Source organism: Malurus melanocephalus, unplaced genomic scaffold (assembly GCF_030028575.1).
Source record: "Malurus melanocephalus ecotype Western Australia unplaced genomic scaffold, MMel_1.1 scaffold_512, whole genome shotgun sequence".
NCBI lineage: Eukaryota > Metazoa > Chordata > Aves > Passeriformes > Maluridae > Malurus > Malurus melanocephalus.
In genome coordinates, this window is record NW_026623744.1 from 251,548 (window position 1) to 276,657 (window position 25,110).

Sequence of the window (25,110 nt, forward strand, 5' to 3'; positions counted from 1 at the left end):
CTGGGACAGCTGGCAGAACCCTGTTTGGGTTGGGACTACTGGAGCTCTGTGATGGGCTGCAGCAAGTCTGTGCCCCAGCAGCCGTGCAGGCTGATCCCCACAGCAGTGCAGGCTGGCTGGCTCTGTCCTTAGGCTTTGACAAACATAAAATTAGTTTTCCCTCCTCCTGTTTTTAACAATGAAAGACAACCCAACTGAAAACCTTTAGCAGTGTGTTGCATATTCACGTCCTCAACTCTGTTTCTTTTTTCATTACTGAATGCAGTTATCATTACCAAGAGGGCTTGGGTTTTCCTTCCCACCTTTGTAGAGAAGACAAAGTTTCAAAATTGCAAACACAGGTGCTAGAAAATCCTATGTTTTCTGAAGTSTCTCTACATTTTTCCAAAGGGAATGTAATGTGACAAGAAAAACAAAATCACAAATATAAACATAAATAAAYCTAGGGATTGCAGTGCTAGAGTAGTGCTTCACCTGTGCACACACAAWACAAAATGCTTGTCTTGGCAGTGGGACATGACAGGTCCTTTGCTTCTGTAACTCGTAGGAAGGTCTTAAAATATGTTCAGAGTCGTTTCAGTCAATCAGCAGCAAATAATTTATCTTGTCAATCTTGTTAAACAAGCGAAGGTGAAGAGCCTAGGAGACTTCATGAGTGGGAGTCACAAACTGGTGGGGGAGACTCAGGCCAATGAGCATGAGGACGTTATGTAAAGGCAGTCAAGTWCAGACGTGCTGTCTGTATGTTACTGGTTTTTAATGAGAAGAATTAAGATTATGTGGGGGGTGATATGTGAAGCTGATGCTGTGATGAAATTTGCAGTTTTCCCCAGCATTTCAATTTGGACTTTAGCTCCAGGATTTACAGTTCTTAGTTTTTAATTAAATTCATAATAATTCATACTTCATTGTTACTAATGCCACCCTCGTGACTGGGCATGAGGATTCACAGAAAGGAAAGCCAGCTGCAGCCAGATGAATTCAGGCAGGAAAGCAACTGTGAATGCATTGATGAGTTTCCAACTGCAGTTCAGTTTCCATATTGCTCCTTYCTTCCTTTGCCTGCTTGCAAGCATTGTGCAACCAAGGCTGCTTCCAGAAAGAACTGAAGAATTTTTTTTCATGGTCACACATAAATGTGAATATTTGTGCCTCCTGAAATGCAATCTAACCCAGAAACTGTACCAGTGGCTCAGCTAGGCAAACATTTTAATGGATTACCCACTAGCAGCTATTCACAAATATCTCTGTGGACCTAACAGTTTGGTAGAAAGTGTGTCACATGGTTCCAGTGAAACACATCAACAGAATCAGGATGTAAGTGCACAATTTATAAATGTAAACAGAGAAAACCATAACAAATAGAATTTTCCAGCAACAACGGAAGYTCAGTAAAGTTTAGCAAAGATCCTGTTTGGATGCAAACATCATTAAAAGCAGAAAATGCACGAAATATGTAAGGCAAAAGTTTTATTTTCCAAAGTGTAAGTATACCCTTAGCATAATTTAAGTAATCCATTGCCATTRCAATTCTGATTGCTACAAAATTGAAGGTAAACTTTTTGACTGCACCTATTGCACACTTTCTTTCTCCACAGCTGTACAATAAAACCCTTCTGTATCAAGAGATTCTTCACTGTGATTAGCTGGTCTGCAGGAGTTCAGTTAAGTAGTTGACTTAATAATGAAAGATGCTACTTGTTTGCATCATTCTATTTTATAATCTGTGGCATATCACTCCAAGCTTGAGATTTCTTTTTGGCCAGCTCCATCCATGATGGCTGGTCTGGAGCAACATTGCTGGCTTTTTTCAAGTGGCTTATTTCCTCCTTATCCACCAGTGCAGGTGATGGAGCTACTGTGAATAAAACACATAGACATTTAACACTTACTTGCTGTGCAACTAAACACCCTCTTTTATTAAAATCTTCCCATGCCTGGCTCTGTGGTAGGAAATCTTCACATTTCACATGGAACCTTCTTCTGCAGTAAGTCAGTGAGGAAATTACCACTCTGCTCTAAATAATACAATGTTTTTCTCATCACTAATATCTTTTGATCCCTAAATTTACCAAAACTCAACATGATGGCCTGGATTCCTTACTGTGCCCTAAGTTAACACCCAGGCCAAAGAAGAGAGAGTCTTTTCATTAGCCAAAGTATTCACTTGTGAATTCCTCCTTTACTCAGCCCCCAACTCACAGGATTTTTTTTTACTTAAAAACTTCTGCCCTTCTTTCAAATTTTAATTTACCAAAGAGATTTACAGCAAACTCACTGTGGGAGGACTGATGGTCAGACAGTTTGTGATCACATCATTCCAGCTTGCTGAGGAAGCCACATTTAAATTAAATGCTATTGGAAATATTTTTGCTTACATTTTACACTGGAATAGTGCTTTTGGGCCTCCATCCTGTGAAAGAGCCAGGAATTCTTGATTCACATTTCTTTCAACTAGTGTTCTTTCAACATTAGTTTTTGGCTACCCCTTGTTAATCTTTTGTTTGTAATTAAACTGATCAAAAGAACATGGCACCAAATAAAACCCCACATGTGAGTGCTGAGAAAACTGTTTGCCCTGGCTGATGTGGGGCTAAGGAACAGATTAAGATCTAGTCCCTACTCCTTTTGCAGCACACTCAATCAGGATTTCTTCTGACAAGGTTATGAGGTAACAGCCTACATTTTAAGGATTTTTTTTCTTACCGGGGACATATTGTGACAGTGAATTRGTTCTCAGCAGGGGCTTCACTTCAGACTTCGTGTCTTTCTTCTGCTCTTCAGAGGCGGTTTTAGGTGCCAAGTGTGAAGGTTTGCTCCATTGTTGCTTCACTGACCCCTAGACACAGAGAGGGAGAAAATCCAAGTAATGCAGGGAGATTGAGTTCAGTTTGGAAGAACCTGAGCAAAGGTAGTGGATGGGGTGCCTGCCACAGTTCAGCAGACATTGATCCCAATCCTCTCCCTTGAGCTGATACCTGTTCAGAAAGTTCAGGTGTTTTCATGTTAACATCCATGATACTACTCAATTTTACAAATTAAAACTATCCCTCTCTATCTYTTATTCATAATGGTACGAGAAGATAATTATAGTCTCCACGGCAAAATGTATTTGAAGTCCTTTGCTCATCTCTACTAGCACACATAGGATTTGGAAACAGCCTCATTCTCTCATCCGTCTCCCAAATTTTGTGGGCTAGGGCACTGTATTTTTGGACAGTTGATGGTAAATGGATTTTTTTTTTTTATAAAGAGAAATCAAACACATCCTCCAATAGATTTTCTTGCCAGTATCAAAAACTACCCTGAAGTGATAGTGCCTGGCACCATGTGGGAGAAAGAGAAAGTGGGAGTAGTACAGTGGCACCAAGCCTCACATGCTGCAGTCAGAAGCATCTTGGCATGTTTCTCTGTTAGCTGCTATAGGGAAATAAAACGCATGGCAGGATTTTCAGGGATTATTGCCAGCTAAAATCTGGAGTTTCCTGTTCTGACATAGAAACTGTATTTTAGGATTATGTTGGGCATTACTGCAGTTCAGAAGTTTGCCTACATATCTCATTAGGTGTTATTTCTTGTTAATTTAACCACTGCTATTTTCTCGTCATTTAGAAATCTTCCGTTATTCCAGGATATAATACACTTGTCAGGAGTTCTAGCAATACCACCTGAAGCAAGAAAATAGGCCATTTGCCCTGGGAATGGTATACTGGTGTAGGACACACATGCACCTGCATCAGAGCATGGTTCTTATTTGTGCAGGATGCAAAGCAGGCAGCAGGACAGTGTTCTGGATTCATGCCAAGCACTTCTGCTGTCACAGCTTTGTCATCTGGGAAGATCATTTGCTACAGGTTTTGCATGGGATCTCTGAAGAGGCAGTGTCAGCCCATATTCCACGGCACCACATGGTCTTCTGAATTATCCATATACAGGGAACTAGAATTTATATCTTGGCACTCTCTGCAAATGCAGAAGTTATTTTTATTCTATTTCACTTCTCAAGGCTCTAAAAATTGTTACCTAGAAGCTTCTGGGACCAAGCTGTTCATTCAGTGTTAAATCAGTCAGGAGGTGTAAGAGGTTCAATGAAAGGCTGTGCTTAGAAGGGTAGTTAAAGAGAACATACTTCCTCTGCATTGAGAAAGAGCAGAGACTACAGTTTAGCACCTCATTTTGGATATTTTAGCATGCAATCCACATGTTAGATCTGGTAGGCATGCCAAGAAGTTTTACACATCTCACATAGTTCCAGGATTTTTTTGAAATACGAAATCACATATTTGAACAGAGAACTCTGAATCTAAATATATGAGAGCAGTGTCCTTGTTACTTATAGTTACACTSATTAAGTATCTGTAGTCATTATGGCATGACTGGTAACACAGCAGTAGATCCAAAGAATATTACAGGAGGTGATACGAAAGCATCAGAGATTTGTACTGCAAGTACCTCTGTTTGTTCCTTTCCTTTATTCTGTTTCTCTGTGTTTGACTTATTATCTGGAGCCACAAGCTTTTCTCTGTCGAGTTCCTTCTCCTGCTGCATGCCCCTCTGCTTTTGCCTTGCAATGGAAATCCAGGCTGGTTCTGTAGGAGTGTCGGGATCTCTTCCAGAGTCTCCAGCAGCCACGGGAGAAGGCACACTTTTCTCTGTTGACAGATTATTTATGTACATGGTTATAGGAAAAAGAGTTGTAATCAGCTTCAGCTCATACTTCCTCAATATGCTGATTGGTCCCAGGATATGAAACCAGCCTGGATAAATAGGAATTCTGTTTAGTCTGGTCTCCAGAAAGCAATTTTCCTGTGCTCACAGGTTTAAGTTATCATTCTACTGGTGGGGAAATGCTTTGCATCTTGGTTCAGCTGGAGTCACAGTGTCACTGCCCTCACATGAGGCAGATGYAGAAACATGAATCAAACCTCATTAATCTACCAATTTCCCAAGGTCTGCCCCTTCTGCTCCCTCTTCCTTGGTATCTTAGAGACAAGCAGCAGCCAAATCAAAGGTGGACACAGAGGGACTGTGGTGTTGCAAAGGCAGCCTGTTCCCCAGTGTGGCTGCCCTTGGCTCCTGCTCTCCTTATGCCCATGGAGCAGCAGCCCGTGCCTTAGTCTGGTTCCTGCCTTCCAGCCACCCCCTACCCCTGCTCCCAGCACTGTGCAAGTGCCATGGGTGCCTGTGCAGTCTGTGGTGTCTGAGCACACAGAATCCTGCTAAAACCACAGAATGACTTCCTGGTCTTCTGATGTGACATTTACATTGACTTAGGCCTGCTGACACTGAGCATGCTCTTCACTGGGGCCAAGAACTTCCATCGTGCTTAACCAGAACTGAGACTTCAGTGWCACAAAAAACAATTTCTGGAGAAGAAAGTCAAAAGTGCAACCCTGCTGACCTCACAACTGCTACCTAACAACATGCAGTATCAAGGGTTATGGGCAAGAGAAATACCCTGTATTCAAATATTCTGTGATGGGAAATCCTATCTAGTCACTGAACAGAACTCGGTCAAGAGAAGTGCATCAGCAGCTCTGTTGGCTCCATCTTCCCCCAGTTCTCAATTTTTGACTCACACTGAACGCAAAACTGAGTTTTCAARCTAATCCAATATTTCTGTGTAGTTTAAGAGGAATAAGAACAGGACTAACAATCTCAGACACAGGAAGTTTGATTTTACCTTTCCCAACCATTTCTGGCCACTGATATATCAAAATTTACAGAAGGCTCTTTCAGAGCAGAAGTTAAGCTTCTCATGCTCAAATCAAGTGTGGTCCTGCTCTTAGGAGAAGTTTGCTATCTAGTCAGCATCCTGGTCAGGGACCTGGGAGGAGGAAGACTCAGCCAGAAAGGGTTACTGCCCTAGAGTTCTTTCGGGGCTCAGCTGCTCTGCTGATGTAGAGCCAGGCACAGGACCCTGTGGAGCTCTCAGACACATTTCTGGAGAGCTGTGGTCTAGTTCAGCAGAATGTGGCCCTGATCAGGAAAGCAGGCAAATGTCTCTGAGGCCCCATTTCAGGTGCCTCATGAAGACATAGGAGATGAAAGGGATGATGCTCTCTCAAGAGCTGGAGTCTGCCAACACAGGCGTATTATGAAAGCCAACAAACTTACTTTGCTCAGGGATCTTCTCAAGTCATTTTATACCTCACCAGAGAGACAGTAGTTATTTGAACTAGAAAATATTGTAAAGCCAATGTCAGCTAAAAAATGAAAAAGAGAAAAACCCCCTGCAGTAATGCCAAAGCAAGATGTTTTGTCAGCTGATGCCTGCATTTTCCTTCACATTCACCTCATGCAATCTTGCAGGAAAACCTCTAGAAGAAACAAGCCAGAAGTCCAGCTGTGCAAATGCACAGCTAAAACAGGGCTCCTGAACACTTAAGGAGCTTCCCTCCCTTCTGCACAGCATCTTACTCCAATTCTCTGCATCCCACCTAACCCCCATCTTCATATGACAACAGTTGTTCCTCCCATCTTTTTCCCATCACTGTCTTTTTTTGCTTTCCACTGGCTCTCCTTGCTTCATTTTTATCTCATTTTACAGGATGATAAAGAATAAGGCTGAGAGAGATCTCAGTATGTCATGTAGTCTATCCTTCAACTGCAAGGCAAGATCAGCTGAAAGATCAATTTCATAGAAACTGTTTCCTCACAAAGGAAACTGTTTCCTCACAAAGTATCTATCTAACTCTCCAAAGACAGGAGAGGCCTGAGAGTCTCCCTAGGCAACATATCCATGGCACAGCTCTTTTTTTTCTATGTTTTTTTTAGCCTGTTGGGTAAGTTAAATCTTCCTTGCTCTAATTTAAATCCTTAACTACTTCTCCTACACACTATGGACACGAGCAGATTACTCATAGTCTCCTTGCAACAGCCTGTTATGCATTTGAAGACCATGTTTCCCTATTTTTTTTATACTTTTCTGATTAATTGTATTCTCTCTATCACTCTTGTAGGAATTGTCCTAGTTTGGTTCAAATCTTCTTCAAATATGATGCTCAGAACTGGCATTTGAGATGACATGGAGTTAGCATCAGCTGACATGGAAGGACTGCATCACCTCACCGGGAGCGGTTTACTGTACACATCAGTCAGTGCCCCTTAACTTCCACAGCTCTCCAAGATAAGCCAGCAAGTCAAGGATTACTAGCCCATCTTCTCTAAGTATCTTAGGACAAATTTCATTAGGATCTTCATAAGTAAACCCACAATGTTGAAATTATGTGAAGTCTGCTAATGCATCTGCCATCACACTCTCTCCTTTGCTTGTAAGCCATGCTCCTAAACCCATCTGCACCCATCCACACCACTGTGGTGGACTGTTTGGGAAGGACCTATTAGTGCATTCCCAGTAAAACCAGGTGCTACCCTTCATCTGTTCCCAAAGCATTCCTGYGGTACAGATCAGCTGCCACCACTAAAGGTGATGTCCAGTGTTCCTCAGAGCTGAGGAACAGCTCTCTGGCTGTACAACTGCAGACACACCACCACTGGMACCCTCTTCCACCACATCCTTACCTTCTTTCACCATCTGTAATGTCTTGCTGCTCAAAAACTCTAAAGCCTTTATTCTAAAGGTCCTTTTCAATCCACCCACACTTTTTGATGATACTGAGAACCTGGCTTCTGCCTTGATGCTGCTAGAGATGCACACCTTAGTTGCTGTGATTCCAAATCCCCCTTTGTGTTTTCTCCCATTTTCCCTGTCACACCACAGGAGCTTTAAATCCACACTGACAAAATGACTRCAATGCCCAGGCTCTGTTTACTGCACTACATGTTATGGTCTTATTGCTACCTGTGCTTGCATTTCTCTATCATCCTCATGAATTTAGGATTCATCTTGCTGTTATTTCACTGTGCATTGTCTGGTACAAGAGGGTTCCCAGTCCTGCAGTGATATGTCTGGAGGCTGATATTATTACAATATTTTTCATAAAGCAGACACTTTAATGAAGGTATCAAGCACCCTTACTCTACAGACAGTTCTCCCTGATGAGATACCAGACATCCTAGTCATGCCAATTATAAGGCAGCTAAATTAGAGCCAAGTACCATTCCATAAGAGATGGTATCCAAATGTCCCTTTGATAGTAAGGAACAAAAGCTCTTTAYGATAATCTTGAAGATTTTATATATATCTGTGCAGGGCAACTTGGGACAGCAGAGTAGTATCACCTACAGAGGATCAAGAGCTGATCTGGTTCTGAGAGGCTTTCTTGCATCTTTAAGCAATTACRTTCTGCCCTTGTTCCTTTGAGAGTCTTTGCTGCAGAAAGCCAGACAGGCAGTTGAGGCAGGGGAAATGCCTTATCTTCAGAAAAAAAACATCAGATGCAACCCACACAGGACTTGCTACCTCTTCTGTCAGCCAGAATTAYTGTAAGGGGTGGAAGAGGCATATTCACTATTTATTATCTCTCCCATTGCCCAGAGGTCCTTTACATCCTCCCACCTCCAATTAGATAAGGTTTCTTGGCATTATACATGCACCATTGTTCCAGCCAGAAGGATGAAAGGTGGTGAAGTAATCCAGGAGATCATATGGTGAAGTGAGCTGGCAGTTTAAGGTGGCCTGAGACTGTCCTACGAAGCTCTTGGTACCCTAAGGGACATAAAGAGGCAAAAAGCTTTCTCAGGAAGTGACTGTTCTCAAGGGAAGTGCTGGTCACACATCTTCCTTAGTTTGTGACTGATTTCCTTGAACAAACTCTGTCTTTTCTAGTCATGGGATAGTCCACGTGGTTTTATGGTTCACCACGTGGCAAGGCACAGCATTTAAGGAACTGTGTAGCTGGAGTGGAACCAAAAGTACTCAAAAGGATGATTTTAAATCCTGCTTCTGCTGCATGTCACATGCACAGCAACTGGCACAGAAACTTCCAACTGGTAAATGCCCCTCCTAGGGAGATAACCATACAAAATGCAAGCAGTGGCATCCTGTGTCCGAAGCTGAGCCAGGTTTGACAGACCGCAGCCACCACAAATGCCCTGTGTTTCATTTCTCCTTTGTCAAAGCAGGGCTGAGCCTCTTCCTTCCATGTTACTCTTGGGAGATTTTCTSAATAAAACTGAAATCTAAATCATATTCTTCATTTCATATTACAACATGTATTTTTTAAACAATGTACTATTCAACTCATTACTTAATAACTTCATAAGCTAATAAAGGATATTGCTGGCAGCAATTTGTCTCTCATTCATTCACAGTGAACCTCGTGATTGCATCTTTCACTGGTTTCCTTAGAGCTGGCTTGGCCTTGGGCTTTTTTGAAAGAGAAGAGACCCTTCTTCCCATTGGGATAAGCTACCAACAATGGAAAGATTGCAGGTCAGAACTYGTCAAACCAGTCTGTGCATAATGTCACCATGTATTAAAACCAGCAATTAATGCAGGCTGCTGAGGTCTTTTGCTGCCACYTGAAACCACACCCAGAGGCTGCTGAAGCCTTCCCTTCATGTCTTCCCCAAAGCCACCAAACACACACGGGACAGTCACAAGGTCATCTGTTCTGTCTGCATTTTTCACCACTTACACTGCTTCCAGACCAACCAGAGGGCAGGCTCTGAAGCCAAGTGAACCACAGCCACCTTCTCAATTCCCTCCTGCAGGTCAGAATCCCCTGAGCTCTCCTCCACTGGGTCTGACAGCAGCAGGACTGGCTGACTCAGTGGTCCTGTAGAGGGGGGACATTCCCCTTCTGCAACCCCATTTAATGCAGCCATTTGTTTCCCTTAGTATCTTACTAAAACAGCTTTCTTTTTTTTTTTTTCCTTCAGATTACAGCTCTGATCTTAAAAATGAAATTTCTTCTGCCTAAATATTCTGGAAATAAATGTGTACACTTCTCATTGATATTTGGATATTATCCTGTAATGTGTGTTAGACTGTGTGAACAATAAGATGAAGATAAAGCATTAATCTTTATGTACAAAGGGAGCTATGACTGACTTGTTATTGTGCATGCGTTTATACAYACACACACAGAAAGTGAAAGAGAAAAACACACCTATTTCTATCTATTGACAGRCAGATACACTTCATGTATTCAAATCTATCTCTCTGTGTGTGCTGCTTATATGGATAAACACAGCAAAGACATATTGAGCCCTTACCCTGAGATTTAGGGATTAACTTCATCTTTTTTAGAGATGGCCTCAGATTTCTTTAAGTCTGAGATCTGTTTTCTTTAAATCTAAAAGCTTCTGTGCACACAAATTGTAGCAGAGGTTATTTATGATATGTAAGTCTCGTACCTGGAAAAGAACATCTTCTGCCTGCAAGGACKGCAAAGAGTGGTTATTGTTGCCGTACATCTGTGCAGGCAAAAGGTCAGAGCCAGAATATTAGAGTCCTTTGAAAGTCAAACCACTAACAGCAAGCACTAACAGCAACTAGCTTGTGGATTCCCTGAGTGTTTTAAAAGCAAACATACCCAAAACTAATCCAAACAACTTACACAGGGAGGTAACACCCTCTGTATGTAAGTGTCATTTTTTATAACACTGCTTACGTATGCATATTTAATTCCACACTGTTGTATCTTTGCTCATTTATAAAACTCCAGTTATTTTAAGAAGGTCTTTACAAATGCATATAGCATTTAGAATRTTCTGGCCTACATACTTTCCTTTGTTTATTAAAGCACTACATGCATTCATGTCAGTATGCATACCCAATTCCTTAATTTTAGACAAAGCTGTTCTAAAAGATCCAGTTAAGTATTTCCTACATTTCTTTTTTCCCTAAGCTGCTCTGTGAGGTATTTGACTTTTGATTGGATCTATATCACTGATACCAGAAGAGTCTTTTTTACACAAGAAACTGCTGTTTGCATCAAAGTCTATTTCACCGCTGAAAAGCAGCTATGTTTCAAAATAGCCTGACACAACTGAAAAAGCAACTTCATTTGGAAAAAAAAAAAAAAAGAACAAAAGAAGACAGCTTGTTTTTTAGCTCTGACCAGGACAGCATTAAAGCAATGACTTTTTGATGTAGAGAGAAACATTTTTCTTGTCATTTCAGAGTCTGTATTTGCCAGACAATACACACCAATTTCATTCACCAATAAATCCATCATTCTTCCCTGAACTCTTTTTCTCTTTTTAGAGGATGTCTCCCCAACACAGCTCCTCAGTCACTGATTTCTGTATATCCTAAGATGCAGATTCACAGAAGAATTGCTTATGGTTTTGCTCTTGTAATAACCTGTTAGCATATGGTAATTGTTCCTGCCCTTTACAGGATTTATAGCAAAGTGTATCAACTCCAAACAACACAGCTCAACCTTTTAAATCTTGCAAGGACTTGTGCTTTTAGCTCCAGAAACTTAAAAATTACTCCTCCTGGGGTGACTAATTTCACACAGACCTTAAAGTGCCTCCTCACAGCCCAACAGAGGCAAAGCAATCCCTCACAAGTTCCCCAGAAAGCTCTGGGGAGCAGGAGTGCTGCTTTCACCTGGGGTGGTAAGCTGGCATCCCACCAGCCCTCCTGTTCCTTTGGTACCAAGAGTTTTGAAAAGCCAAAATTTGAACTGAATGAACCACGTTACTCCCGCTGACTTTATGACACAGCAAACTTGACTTTTTTGAAATGAGTGTACATGAGAAGGGAACTGCCTCTCCTTACATCGCCATTTCACAGCTTTTCTTCTTGTTCAGTGCACAGGACTTTCCTAACATGCAGTGGGAAGAAACTTCCTGACAGGATAAAGTGTCTGCTGATGGTGACCACAGCTCTTTGAAAGGGCTGATGAACTCAAGGGCTAAGAGAAGGTTGCGTGGGTGTAAGGAAAAAAAAAAAAAAAAAAAAAAAAAAAAAAAAAACTGGATGTCCAGGCAGATCAGGAGGCCAGAGATGCCTGATAAGACACATGATCCATGAAGGGCTGTGTTGATCATGCTTGTCAGATTTCTCCTGTTTGCAGCTGCAAACCCAACTGACTCACCAAGCTGAAGGAAACTTTTGAAAGAGCTTAAAATAATGTTTGGGCAGGGCTATTGCCCTGCTAAGTCCTCATGGCATCCCATGGCTCTCCTATACCTCACAGAGCAACATCACATTTGGGGTCACTGTSCAATTTCTCCCGCTAAAGCTGCTGTAACTCAGAAGAGGTGGGCCAAAGCTGGAAATAGATGGGAAGTTGTCACAGCAAAACTTTTAGCTTCAGCTGATCTAATAAATGGGGCAATAGATAAGGATGAAAACAATTTCCAATCACAGACCAATCTGAACCCATCATTTTAAACAACCTCAGGCCATACAGMCTTGGTGTAATACTCTCAAGTGGAGGGGAACAACAGGGCTTCTTAATTGTATTTCAAATTCTAGGTGCATGCATCCCTACCAGGGAGAYTGAGGCACAGCTCTCACCCACAGATCCTGTTTTGCAGAGGGYAGTCCTGCATCACAGAGCAGGAGTCTCCTTCACCCCACGGGCTGAGGWGCCACAGGAAAAGCCTGGAGGAGAGATGTGCTCCCTGGCTTCATTTCTTCCCCTTCTTCCTTCTCCACCACTCATTGTCCTTCACCCAACTCCATCTGCAGGCACTCTGGGACTTGGTAAGAGGGATGTGATAAAGGGCTGTGTTCAGGAGCACTGGCACTCCCACTGCTTTCCTCAGTATCCTGCCAGAACAACCCTACTATGCTAGCTCTCCTCCTTTCTTGTCCCAGTATGACCCTCTCCAAAATCTCAATCCATCAGAGATTTGGGCATCATTACAAATAATGAACCAGGTCCTTTTAAAGACATTTTCCCCTCTGCACTTCCAGCAAGTTGCCTCTGGGGCCCCTGGAGGACAGGTGACCTCCTGTGCCCTGAGATCTTCTTCTGGCTTGRTGTTTCCCCACTCCAGAGCTCAGAGACTGACCCCAGTCAGAGAAGATTGGGGTCATYGTCAGAATCAGATGGGGGAAAGCTCTGCAGTGGCACAGAGAAACCTTATAATTTGCTTGGCCAGCATCTTCTCTCATTCTTAACATCAAACCCRTGCCCAGACAGGTCCAAGACAGGGGAGGCTTTTCTTCCACGTATCAGAAGACCTAAAGGTTTTTTTTTTTCCCCTCTTGGCTGTTCTCTGAAGCGAAGAGCAGAGGTCTCCTGATAGAATYGCTTCAGCATGCTTCACCTAACTTGTTTACTGTTATGCAAAGACCTCAGACAATGGTGCCACTTCCAGTCTCTTCTGTTTTCTGCCTGTAGCCCACAATATATTAGTCTCCAAAGGTCTAACCCAATTATGTAATACAGACAACCAGGTGAAATTTAGCAATCTGCAGTAGACATGATCCTATGATCTCTCCTGGCTTTAAACTCCAAAAAGCTGCAGGGTTAATTTTTATTTTAAATAAAGAATGAGTAATGATAAAGATGGATAAATTAATAAGAAAAGCTCACAGAAGGCAATAAATAAATGGTGTGTTTACCATGGCAGGCAGTGACAGGCCTCACTGCATTTCTGCCTCAATACAATGGTGAAAATGAAGGTCTAGGGTTCTGAGTCACTTGTCCCACATAAGGCACTACACTTAATATGTTCTCTTGGCTTTTGAATTGCCTTGCAGCAGCTCTAAATGGGGACACTTAGTGGCTTGATATTTCTGTTTTCCAATAGTTGCTAATGTACTTTATTTTTTGAGTGTCGCTTTGAACATCCTTTAAACAATGCCCCGAAGTTCAAAAATCAGAGGTTAAAATATCTTATTCTGACTGCTATTTCTTCCCTGCTGTCTTTCTGATAATCTTTTCAGAAAGGGAAAATAAGGGAGCAACATCAGTGAAGGCAGAGCCATCAGCTCATGCTCACCAGATGGACACCACAGTGCTGCCTCACACTGTCTCATGGGTAAGGTCACTCTTTGCAAGTGAAGGTAACTTTTATAAAGTTTTGGGTGACTTACCAGGCACTTTACAAACAGTGGACTGTTTCTCCAGGTCTCTGTCTTCACTTCTGGATTCAGGAGAGTGAACAGCTTTGTCCTGCTTCTCCTTGCTTGCAGTAGTGTTTGGAATAGTTATGTTTTGCAACACTGGCTTTTTAGGCAAAGGAGGTTTGCTACTAAGCTGTTCTGAGGACTTTGCTTTGGGTTTGATCTTTTCATTTAAAGAATCACCAATATTTGTATTGGCTGTTTTTCTGAACTCTGCCTTATCACCTTTTAGAAAGGAAGTAAATCCCTCATTTTCTAAATTAAATTCTGCACTATATCTTTTAATCCCTTTTGATTCTGGTGGAGAGTTGTCTCCATATTTCAAGGACAGTGAGGTGGATCTAAGTTTCACTTGAAAAGGACTTCTGTCTTTAGAAACTGGTTGATTCTGAGATACCACCAAAGRATTGCTTGGCGTTGGTACTGCATCAACAGCTGGAGAAACACAACCAGMCAAGATTTCTGAAGGCTGGCCTGTGTTCTCAGTGTAGGACTCTGGCATCAAAGTCTGCTTTTTCTTGCYACTTTTTTCCTCATCCAGATCTGATCCCTTCTGAAAATCTTCTTGCCACTTCTCATTTCTTAGGGAGACCTTTGCTTTGGACAGGAAGAATCCCGAATTTAATGGGCTTTCCAGCTCTGATCTTTCTGGGAAATGTAGGCTTCTGGTGCTTGGTCTCTCCCGTGCAGAGGAAACAGAAAACTTTCTGAAGGCATTGAGTTCATTGACTGCTTTTTCAGCCTCCTTCCCCCGTTGCTCCTCCTTGTGGAGCAGTGACTGACTATTCYCCTTATCAGAAGCAGCTGCCTCCTGTGCAGTCTGTATTTTCTCTAGAGAGCAAAAAGTAGATGTTCCCATCTGCCCTGGGGAAGCAGGATGTAAAACATGGAATGAGTCTGTGGGCTGGGAAGAACCCATGAAAAACTCCTTGCTGGACTCTGACAATAGAGCAAACTCTTTCTTTGCCCCTTTTTTACAGGGCACTTCCACAGCTACCTGATCATCCTTCTGCTTATTTTCTTCTGACCTTTTCAAGCAAACAATACTATTGTCACTGACTGAAATATTTTCTTCAGATGGTAATTTATTTACTGGAAAAACAGGAGGAAGCTCCTTATTTTCTTGATTTAAAGTATTAATTGACACATCCCCAGACAACAGAACCTGTGTTTCTGAAGAATCTTCTTGTTTTTGTAYTTCTCTGTCTGAGCTGGAGTAGGAAGAAGTTGCAAAGTCTTTGCCTTCTGTCAGCAAGGAGGACTCAGACTCCTCASATGTCATTTCCAGTGTTGGCTGGCAGTCCTCTGGCTTATTCTCTGGTAGCAGGGCTTCCTGTACAACAGCAGACTCAGAAGCAGGCTGAGTCATCACTGCTCTCAAAGCAGGGGGATGGTCCTCAGGCGTTCTGGGCTTTGGCTGGGAAGCCACATTCTGCATTACAGCTGTGCTGCATGGCAGTTCTTGATTGCTGGGTTTGAATACAGCATCATCCTCTTCTTCTTCCTCTGGGGTACAGCTCAAATCAGTCAGAGATTCAGACTGGGTCCTCTGTAAGAAAGAAATTCAGAAAGTCCCATCACCATGTGCTTCATTTTTTTTTTCTTATTCATCATTACATTTACAACTGAGATCTTAGAGAGGAAGACAATACTTGTCTCCAATGCTGAGCTAGCAGTTTATTCAACCTACAGATTGGATGCTTTCTTAATTAAGTAGATCCCAGAATAATGCATTTAACCAATATAAAAGCAATGAGTGACATTCCCTTCTGCACAACTAGTGCTTTCATGCCTTTGTAGATGGGAAGTTYAGCAGAACAATGGCCATTGGACTGTCCTTGGCAATTGATTCTCCAGAGCATACTGCCTACGTTGTGCTGCTCTTAGGCAAAAAGCAGCATTTGAAAGAGAAAAATATGTCCCTTTGTGTTTTGCTACTCCACACAAGCATTAAAAATAAAACAACTCATTCTCCCTAAAGCATTACTCTGAAGAGGGAAGGGTACATGGAAGGAAGAGCAAAAGCCTAACAAATCCAGCCAGTTTTGACACTCCATTCCAGCYGAGTATCTGCCCTGTATGGCAGTCTTGTGTCTAATCCCACCGTTACACAGCATTGCAGCCTTGCCTCCTTTGTGTAAAAGTCTTCTTTTTCTTTCAGGAGTTAAACYATTTGATGAAAGTTTCTAAATTCATATGTAGTTAAAAAGTTTATAAATTCATAAGTTACCTGTGAGGTCTTGGAACTAAACTTGGTGTGAGGCTAAATACACAGGATTATTTGAAAGCACAGTACTGAGTTGCTGAATATGCCTTTTCATTTGGAGACTGCATTAGCTCACTGTTTCACCGTAGTTTGCTAGGTAAATATATATTTTGGATGAAGGCCCTAATTCTAATAACACAAAACCTTCACTTTGAAGATATTTTAGGGTTTTTGCAATTCTTGTTTTGCAAATGCAATGGCAAAAAAAAAAAAAAAACAAACCCAGAGCTGCAATGCCACCTGCATTCATAATCCATTTACACAGGAACATAAAAGCAAAATATATCAGTTAGCCAGAAGCAAGGTGCACAGGCAGAGTCAGGTAAAAAAAAATACAAAAAATTGTATTATCAAAATATGTGAACAMTCTCTGTAGGAATTCAGAAGGGCTAAGTCAGCTGGCAGTTTACAGGCAGCCTGGACAAAGCAATCGTATTTCAGTAACAAGGTTAGAATGGAAGAGGAGGATTGATCAGTGAATTATTGCTTTACATGTTTTTCTAAATAACTGGCCTCATCACTGTGCTGTTCACAGTGGTGCTCTACTGARCTGAAAGGTCACTCACAGATTGGGGAATTACAGAATATCAGCTGAGAACTATTTTGAGACAGAGGCAATCATATTTCTGGTAATAAGCAAGACAAATTAATGGTTTTACTGTATTGGAAAAAAGCCCCGAACAATAAGATAAAAATACTGTAGTAAATGCTGAAAACTTTAGTGCTAAAAGAGAGGAAGGAATGAAAGAAAGAATAAAAGCTAAGCTATGCCCTTCATAAGATTTGACAAAGAATCAGATAAATGGATTTTTAAAGGATTTTTTTTTTTTTAAATGGTTTGTTTTTTTTTTTAATAGTATGCACTTGTTAATAGCCTTTTAACAATAATACACTTTCATTTTGATTTTGCCAGGGAGGGAGTTTCTGTTAAGACTTATTTTAAACCTCTGTAGAGCATGCAAAGGATTTACAAGTTTTGGGGCTGGAAGAGGTGTGAATTTAGAACAGTCCCAATGTACAGCATTTGGCTCCAATTAATAGGCCAAAAACTTACTCTTTCTGCACTTTTTGAAAATATAAGTTTATTTATACCTTGGAATTTAAAACAGCTCCTCCATGAATAGTCTCCCAAAAACTCAAGATTTTACAAGGTATTCCAGACTAGGAAAAGCACGCAAGTTTATCATAACACTTGAAAAACATCTTTTAAGTAAGAAATGAAGCAGTCAGTCCAATTTCTGCATCACAAACAGGACATTAAATTGGTGAATTTAAGAAGAAATAGTTATGTAAACAGCTGTATCAAGAGCTAACAGGTAAACTCATATTATTTAATCCACTCCTAGGGKCTACTTCAGATACGGATCAGATAACAGCTGTTAAAACCCAATGGAATATCCATGCTGCAAACTGACTTTATCATATCTGAGTTTGCAGTACAAAGTCCARCAAGAACTTCCTGGGTTTGTAACARAAGTGAATCTTTATTTTCACACATACCTGAGAAAAATTTCTCRTTCTACTGGATCTCTGCTTCCGGGGTTTTACTAAAAGCTTATGTTTAGCAGCTGAATTATCCAAGAAAGCAGAAAGTTCAGGTGGAGTGTCAAAATTGGCTGTAGGGGAAATGGTGCTCTCAGATGTTCGGGGCGATTCTGTTTKGGTACTTCCATGCCTGGTGAACAGATGACCATCTGTAGAGCGAGATCTAGAAGAACTCAATGTAATCTGRAAAATAAAATAAAAATCCCCAAATKGAGAATCAAACAGAAAAAGAAAGACATGAAAATAACAATTCTAGAAGCCATGTTTATTAGAATTTTGATTTCTTTTATGTGCTGGTGTTAGCAATTCTGCATTTTTAGCTGCTTGAATATCATGATATACAGTSCAGTGGACAGGAGCAAATCACATCTATCTGGAAGACCTAAAATACACAAATACATGGCCASCATAATTTAAAAGACAGACTTATAAAGAACAGTCAGTTACAGAACCTAAAGAGCCATTTTCCTTTCTGGTTCTGTCCTCCAGCATCTTTGTCTAGACTCCTACCCACAGCTGTTTTGTGCTGAGCATCTTTAACTTCCTATATGTCAACAGGTCCCTTCCAACTCTACAATACTTTCCTAAAGAGAAAAGAATCAAGTATTAGTGGCATTGACACTTAAGTAAGCTTATGTTTTTACCTCATGAATTTATGTCTGCATTTAATGGAAATGTAACATTTCATTAGTAGATTATTCTGGGGAAAGAAGTGATGGATAATTCCTACTAGAGGCCAATAACCCATCCAGAAACAGGTCCTGAATGCTGCAAGGGGTGTAGTACTCTAAGGAAGCTGGAATTCAGCTTACCTRTGAGCTTCACCAAAAACTACCCTAGTCCCAGGAATGATGCAAAAAGGACATTGAAAAATTTATTAAAAATGACTCTTAGAAAAGTTCCTCCTTTCTCTTGGATTCAGTTTAGCAAATAGGCAAAATGTTATTTCCAAACTATTTGTCAAGCGTTAACATGACCTCTGACAACTCTTAACAGTGCTCCCTTGATAGGCTTCAAATTCCAGTTCATTTCTTTGGAGGAGATTTCCTCCTTTGTAATTCTTTCTTTCTTTCTCTCTTTCTTTTCTTTCTCTCTTTCTTTTCTTTCTTTCTTTCTTTCTTTCTTTCTTTCTTTCTTTCTTTCTTTCTTTCTTTCTTTCTTTCTTTCTTTCTTTCTTTCTTTCTTTCTTTCTTTNCTTTCTTTCTTTCTTTCTTTCTTTCTTTCTTTTTTTCTTTTTTTCTTTCTTTCTTTCTTTCTTTCTTTCTTTCTTTCTTTCTTTTTCTTTCTTTCTTTCTTTCTTTCTTTCTTTCTTTCTCTTTCTTTCTTTCTTTCTTTCTTTCTTTCTTTCTTTCTTTCTTTCTTTCTTTCTTTCTTTCTTTCTTTCTCTCTTTCTTTCTTTCTTTCTTTCTTCTGTGGGCATTCTTCTTCTTTTTTTATTTTTTTTTTTTCTGGAAGTGAGGTTGGATGGGAGAAGCAGAATGCTGGTTGGTGTTCATTTTATTTTGGGAGAGGGAAAAAGCATTGGCATTTTCTGCAATTAGAATTCTGCAATCTGCAGTGCAGCCAAAAGGTACACTGTAGTGTAGTGAGGGCCTGCTATAGCTTCCTCAATGGCCAGGGTAGAACTCCCATTGATTTTAGCAGAGGCTGGATCCACACCTTCTAATCGTACCTTCTACTTAAGARAAAGAAGGTAGCTCAGACATGCTGAATAATGGATGCCCTCATTAATTTTAACTCTACAATATCTGCAGTCTAGTAGTCAAACATGACTAATGTACAACAAACGATAGGTGTCTGCATTAYACATTAGCACCTAACAGTGAATACATTGACATTTCAGCTCCATGATAATGACACAGCACTTATTCTCTTTCAAGGCACGWCATTATTTGCCTGCCTTTCTTCTGGCTCCTACTTTTCCTCGAGAACTTTGCTTGTCTTCTCGTTGGCAGTGCTCTGTGTTGGCCATTACTCTGGAAAATACAAAATCTGGTTTCTTACTTAAGTTTCAGCAGCCTGAGTGAATGCCAGCTCTGAGCCAGCTGCAGAAGTTGTTTGTCCCATGAAGTCTGGTTTTGACRAAGCCTACTGGAGAAGGAAACAGCTGGCAGACCCCTTTCTCTAAATGCCATGTGCACATGGCTCAGTTGTCCTTCAGCTGGCCATGCTGGGTGGCACAAGGTGGAGGGCAATGAGGAAACCCCATCCCTAAAGTCCAGACAGGACAGTTGTGATTCCTTTCTTCAGTCCAGGAAAGCTCCCAAGATGCAGCAAGGTGTCACTGCTGCCCAAAACCTCAGGGTTGTGTTGTGCAAAATTCCTCAGCCCTGTGACCTGTCTCCTCTGATTTCTAGAAGCAGGGCTAATCTCTCTGAAATGCCAGGTAGTGGATCCTGTGGTTTGGGAGGAAACCTTCAGATGGAGCTACATTCTGGCTGCACTCTCAAACTGGCACGGGATGAAGAGAACTCTGAGATAAATAATGGAGCATGTGGAAAAAGCTAAGCAACTGTGTAGTCACCACCACGACTCAGAAGGCAGCAAGTGAGTCAGAAAGTAATGTTAATAGAACAACAGGGAGACATAAATTCTCTTTTAGCAAACATGGATCTGGACTGGACACAATTACAGTGAGCCCATGCCAGCTTTCAAGTATTAAAATTGCACTGCATATAAGCAGTTTTTTCAAACAGCTTCATGTGGAATCTAAGAYGGCCAGAAATCTTTGCTGAGCCCTAGTGCAGCTGGTCTTGAAATGTGTTTTGCATAATTACCAAGAAATGGTCAGCTCAGGACTAGTTTCTCTATTTCATTTCTGCAATTCCCCCCACCCCTCCTCCTATTTCTAGGAACTGCTTTTTCCTCTACCCCCTGTGTTGTTTCCACCACGACTCCAGCTGCGGACAGCTAAAAGGGACTCTTCAGAACTTTTCAAAACAGCCCTTTAATCAGCCAGAACGGCTGGCTGCTGATTGAAGAAAGCCATCCATGTGCCTATATTCAAGCTCTGAAAAACATCATTTCAGCAACATTCACAGCCAGAATCCGACTGAAGGCTGAACTCAGACTCCTAAGCAGTGATGTCAGCCACGTCATTAGGCAAACACTTTCTGTGTCAGTGTGAGGTAACTTTGCACTTAAACCAGAGCACAGGCAGATTTCAGATTTCTCTTCAAGAAKCTTTCTCCCTTATCCTATGCATGCAACTCAAACAGCCTTTATAGCACCTTCCCATCTTTTTTAAAAAAAAGACACTGTCAGTGACTAAATCTGGTTGGTTGTGCTTGGAGATTACATCATGTCCATAAAGCTTGTTAAAGGATATGATATTTTCTAGTTACCTTATATGATAGTTTCTGTTACCTTAATTATCATGAATGGGAGAGTACTTTGCATCAGAATTGTATTGATAAGCAATCATAATTTTTATGTTAGACCGACAGGCATTAAAACAGCAAACACACAGGCATGCAATTACATACATATGAAGTTGTTTTGTGCAGAAGACAGGCAACAAAATAATATTTCTTATATTTCTTTTAAAAACTACTATGGATAATTGCTCATCCCTTAATACATTTGGCAGAAGTTACCTGTTCTTCTTCTTCACTGCCTGTTCCAGCTAAACTCAAAGAGCTAAGGTGCTTGTGAGAGTCAGAGAACTGTGGGATGGAATGAGGAAGAGATTCAGTAAAAGATGACAAACAAGGTGGATATAATCGCAGAAACCATCTACACAAAGTGCGCAAAGGTACTGACAATGTAAGTTGTTTTTCTCTATAGTCAAGGATTAGCAAGGACACTGCAAACATAAAGTGTAAGACGTGCAGATAAAGAATGAAATAATGTCTAAMAAAACTATCATTAAAAAATCCACTTTCAGATTATTTTATRTTTCTTTTCCCAGTGACAACCTAGAAGAACATTAGAGAGCTCTCTTATCACTTAAGATACTCAAGGGGGAATACAGATTTTTCAGCCTTATTTTTTTTAATGCCTGTCAGCTCTCTGTAGTCTCTATAAAAAACACAGCATTACCATGCATACACACAAACACATACTCGTCTTCCTAGTTCTGCATTTTCTGGTGTGATATTTATACTGTAGCAGGAACCGAGGTTCTAAGTAGCTGTTTACACAGAGAGAGAGAGCATTTTCCCAATTTGAGTAAGGTATTTCTGAATTGTTCAGATGTAAAATAGTGATACATAAACCAAATAATTTATTCTGCCTTCCACATATAAGTAAAACAATTATTAAACACTTGTTTTTTTTCAATACTGGAACTACTCACTCTTGTTCTCATGCCTGAGTTTAGGCTTTCATGAAGCAAAGACATTTCTGGAGGGCTCCTGGGTAATCCATCATCTTCAGAACTGGTCCCAGCATCCTCTGTTCGCTTTGCATGAAGTCCAAATGGAGGTGGAGGTCCCAATTTCATGGTAGGCTGGAGTTTCATCTTCAGCATGGTATAAAATACATTAGCATGATAGTGATGGAGGTTTCCCCAGACCATTTTYTAGCTCAGGTCAATGAGTTACCATTATTTTAACTTCACAACTGAATGATTCAGGGCGCAGGACATCTGATTTTACATGTTCTCTTAAGCAGCCAAATAAACTACCCGTTTTTCTGCTATCATTTTAGTCGAACCAAGACAGGATACTCCTGTCTAATTAACAAATGCAACATTTAATGTAAGCTGCAGACAGATATTACAAATTACTAATCAAATGTTCAACCACAAACACTACCCAAAAGAAATCAAGCCTGGAAAGACATTCCATCCCTTGCATTTGAAAAAAAAAAATTAAATTACCTGTAAAGCTCTAATCCGATCAGAAATGTTTTCTTGAGAAAACACTCTTACTGGCCTTGCAGGCTCTTGCCCAGTCTCAAGGATGAAAATGCTATCATGTGAYAAAGCTCTGCTTCCCATAATGCCTTTATGTGTCCTAGAATAATATAATAAATGAGTGAAAACATACAAATTTTTTGCCATTTATCTTAACTCAAGTGGTCTATTGAATGTGGAATGGGAGATAGATGTGCACAGCATACATGACAAACAATATTCCAGATTTCTCCATGAATACAATACAGTCATTCAGGGTAATCTAAGTAACAACCCATTTTTTTAAATGCTCTTATATGTCATGGTAACAAACTGAATCATGGTTAAAGACAGTTTAACCCCAGAAAATTAATTACATCTTATGGAAAAAGCTACTGCCCTTTGGGTGGCAGCCAGCATCTGAGTGGTGTCACAGTGCCACAGGCAAGCCCAGGTGCAAAATAAAGGGAGTTCACATAAAAGAGCCTGTACTGAGACTTCTTCCTAATGTAAGAACATGTCTTGCAAATAACTGACCATTACTATGGGAAGAACAAGTACATTTTACTATCTAAATGTGGTACAGCATATAATGTATCTCTGCCATACAGATCATTAGCAAAAACTTTTCAGGTAATGTAGTCCTTGCATGGAATCATATGCATAAATCCTTAAAAGGTGCTGTGCTTTATATCAAGATCCCTCAGATTTTCTCTTACGAGCCTGTGGGACACATTTTTTCATGGACAATCTTTGTGGTCTAGTTAGAGGAAGTGGGAGATGCTTTGTGGGCAGTTTCTGTCATATTCTGCTTCCTACTTTTGATGCATATGTTATGTAACTTCTTTTGCAAATGGTGMATGTGGGATATGAGAACCTTGTTTCCTTATGGGAATGGTAGAGGAGGCCCACAGACAGACAGCTAGCTGCTGGGAGGTTTCTTGTGCTCATTTTCCTCAGCTTAGCTCATACCCTAACTGAGCAGGGATGAGAAATGTGTGCACACAGCATTTTTGGTAAGAGTACCTTTTAATTTTTTTTTTTTTTTAATCAGGGAGATAGGAAATGGCAATCAAGTGAGCAGAATACAGAATTGTTTGAATTCATGTAACTATCAAGTTAATTGAGCAGAAAAGAAAAAAGAACTGGATTTCTGGGTTTCCTAGTTGCTGTCATAGGGACATTGAGGACAAACATAAACAAACATGGCAGAAAGTAACATTTTCCTCATAATGGCTGCTATAAATATATTTGATAAAACAATAGCAGGAAAGAGTTGATCTGCATTCTTGCTGCAGAAGGAAGGAAAGCCTGCCACTTCTGCTTAATGCATTAGAGATATTAGAAGAACAATTTACCTAAGTGAAAATGTGATCTCTGCCATGTATCCAAGGTCAGACACATCTATAGCAATTTGTGGAGTAGGTGCCAGTCAGGGCTGCAGTGGTGCCCAACACACCAACATTTAACAAGGGTGGCAGCCACCGGGGCAGTGCTGTTGCACGCACACATTTATCCCRGCATTCCATCCTCATTTCCTCATTCTAGCAGATGCATCCCTCCCAGACACATAATGGTGGTACCCCACATATCTCCTCAGATTTAGAGTGTTCAAATTAATTTTTCTCCCTTTCAAAGAATTTCCTGCTCTCTGTCTAAATAAATATTAAGGAACATTGATGTAACAACCCTTCCAATTACAACACAGGAATATGGCCAGAACAGCCAGAGATGGCACCCACTCAGACATGACCTTGTTGAGCCGTACATGGAGGAAAGAAAATCTAGCCATCCACATCTTGTAAATAAGTTTTCGAACAACATTACACACCACCTGGTGCTGCCAGCCCAGAACTCCTAGGGCTTCAAGCTAGACTAACATTACTGTTACCAATGCCATGAGAGGGAAAAAAAATAATAATAATGAAAAAAACAACCAAAACAAAACACCAAAGCAAAAAAAAAAAATGATTTGTAAATAATTTCTTTTGGTTGTTTGGCGCTGCCTGGTGGCCGCAATGAATAATGTCGGTTTAAATGGCCGGGATGGTTCCCTTTCCCATTCCTGGGCATAACAGCCCCTCTCGCYTGAGGACCAGGAGGGCAAGATCTGAAAGGCACAACATCCACCAGTGCAAGGACTGGCTTTTTAGTTAGCCAAGGGGCTCTTCAGTCCGTCTGTCCATACAGAGACATATCTGAATGTTTACACCAGGTCTCTCATGGTAACCTTTCATATAATGCATAATGTTYTTGCAATGTCTCAGTGGAGACAGGGTTTTCAGAGGCAAATAGATACACAGGATGGGACTCATCTGGTCTAACTTCAGACATCARATCACAGCTATTTACATTGGAGTTGGTTATCCCAGGCTCCTGTTTGCACTCAGTGGGAAGAYACAGGCACATCCAGAGGTTATTTCATACATAAGGATGATACAAGCTTTGTTAGTAATGCTGACTTCTCTCGGATTATAGAAGGCAGCTGGTAACTAACTATGCCTGACTAAAGTAGAAGGT

At 40.8% G+C, this 25,110-nt stretch overlaps 1 protein-coding gene across 1 annotated transcript in view; it reads right to left on the reverse strand.

Moving 5' to 3' along the window:
- Window positions 1-1,195: 1,195 nt before the first annotated feature.
- The window catches only part of CRACDL (CRACD like), a 42,079-nt gene continuing 18,164 nt past the window's right edge, over window positions 1,196-25,110 (reverse strand). Inside the window, exons 4-11 of the mRNA XM_057381508.1 lie at window positions 22,576-22,711; window positions 22,051-22,215; window positions 21,350-21,418; window positions 17,709-17,936; window positions 13,913-15,491; window positions 4,453-4,652; window positions 2,707-2,839; window positions 1,196-1,858 (exon numbers count right to left, since the gene is read on the reverse strand). Coding sequence (XP_057237491.1) covers window positions 1,713-1,858; window positions 2,707-2,839; window positions 4,453-4,652; window positions 13,913-15,491; window positions 17,709-17,936; window positions 21,350-21,418; window positions 22,051-22,215; window positions 22,576-22,711 — 2,656 coding nt within the window. The 3' untranslated portion in view covers window positions 1,196-1,712. The remainder of the gene's footprint in view (window positions 1,859-2,706; window positions 2,840-4,452; window positions 4,653-13,912; window positions 15,492-17,708; window positions 17,937-21,349; window positions 21,419-22,050; window positions 22,216-22,575; window positions 22,712-25,110) is intronic.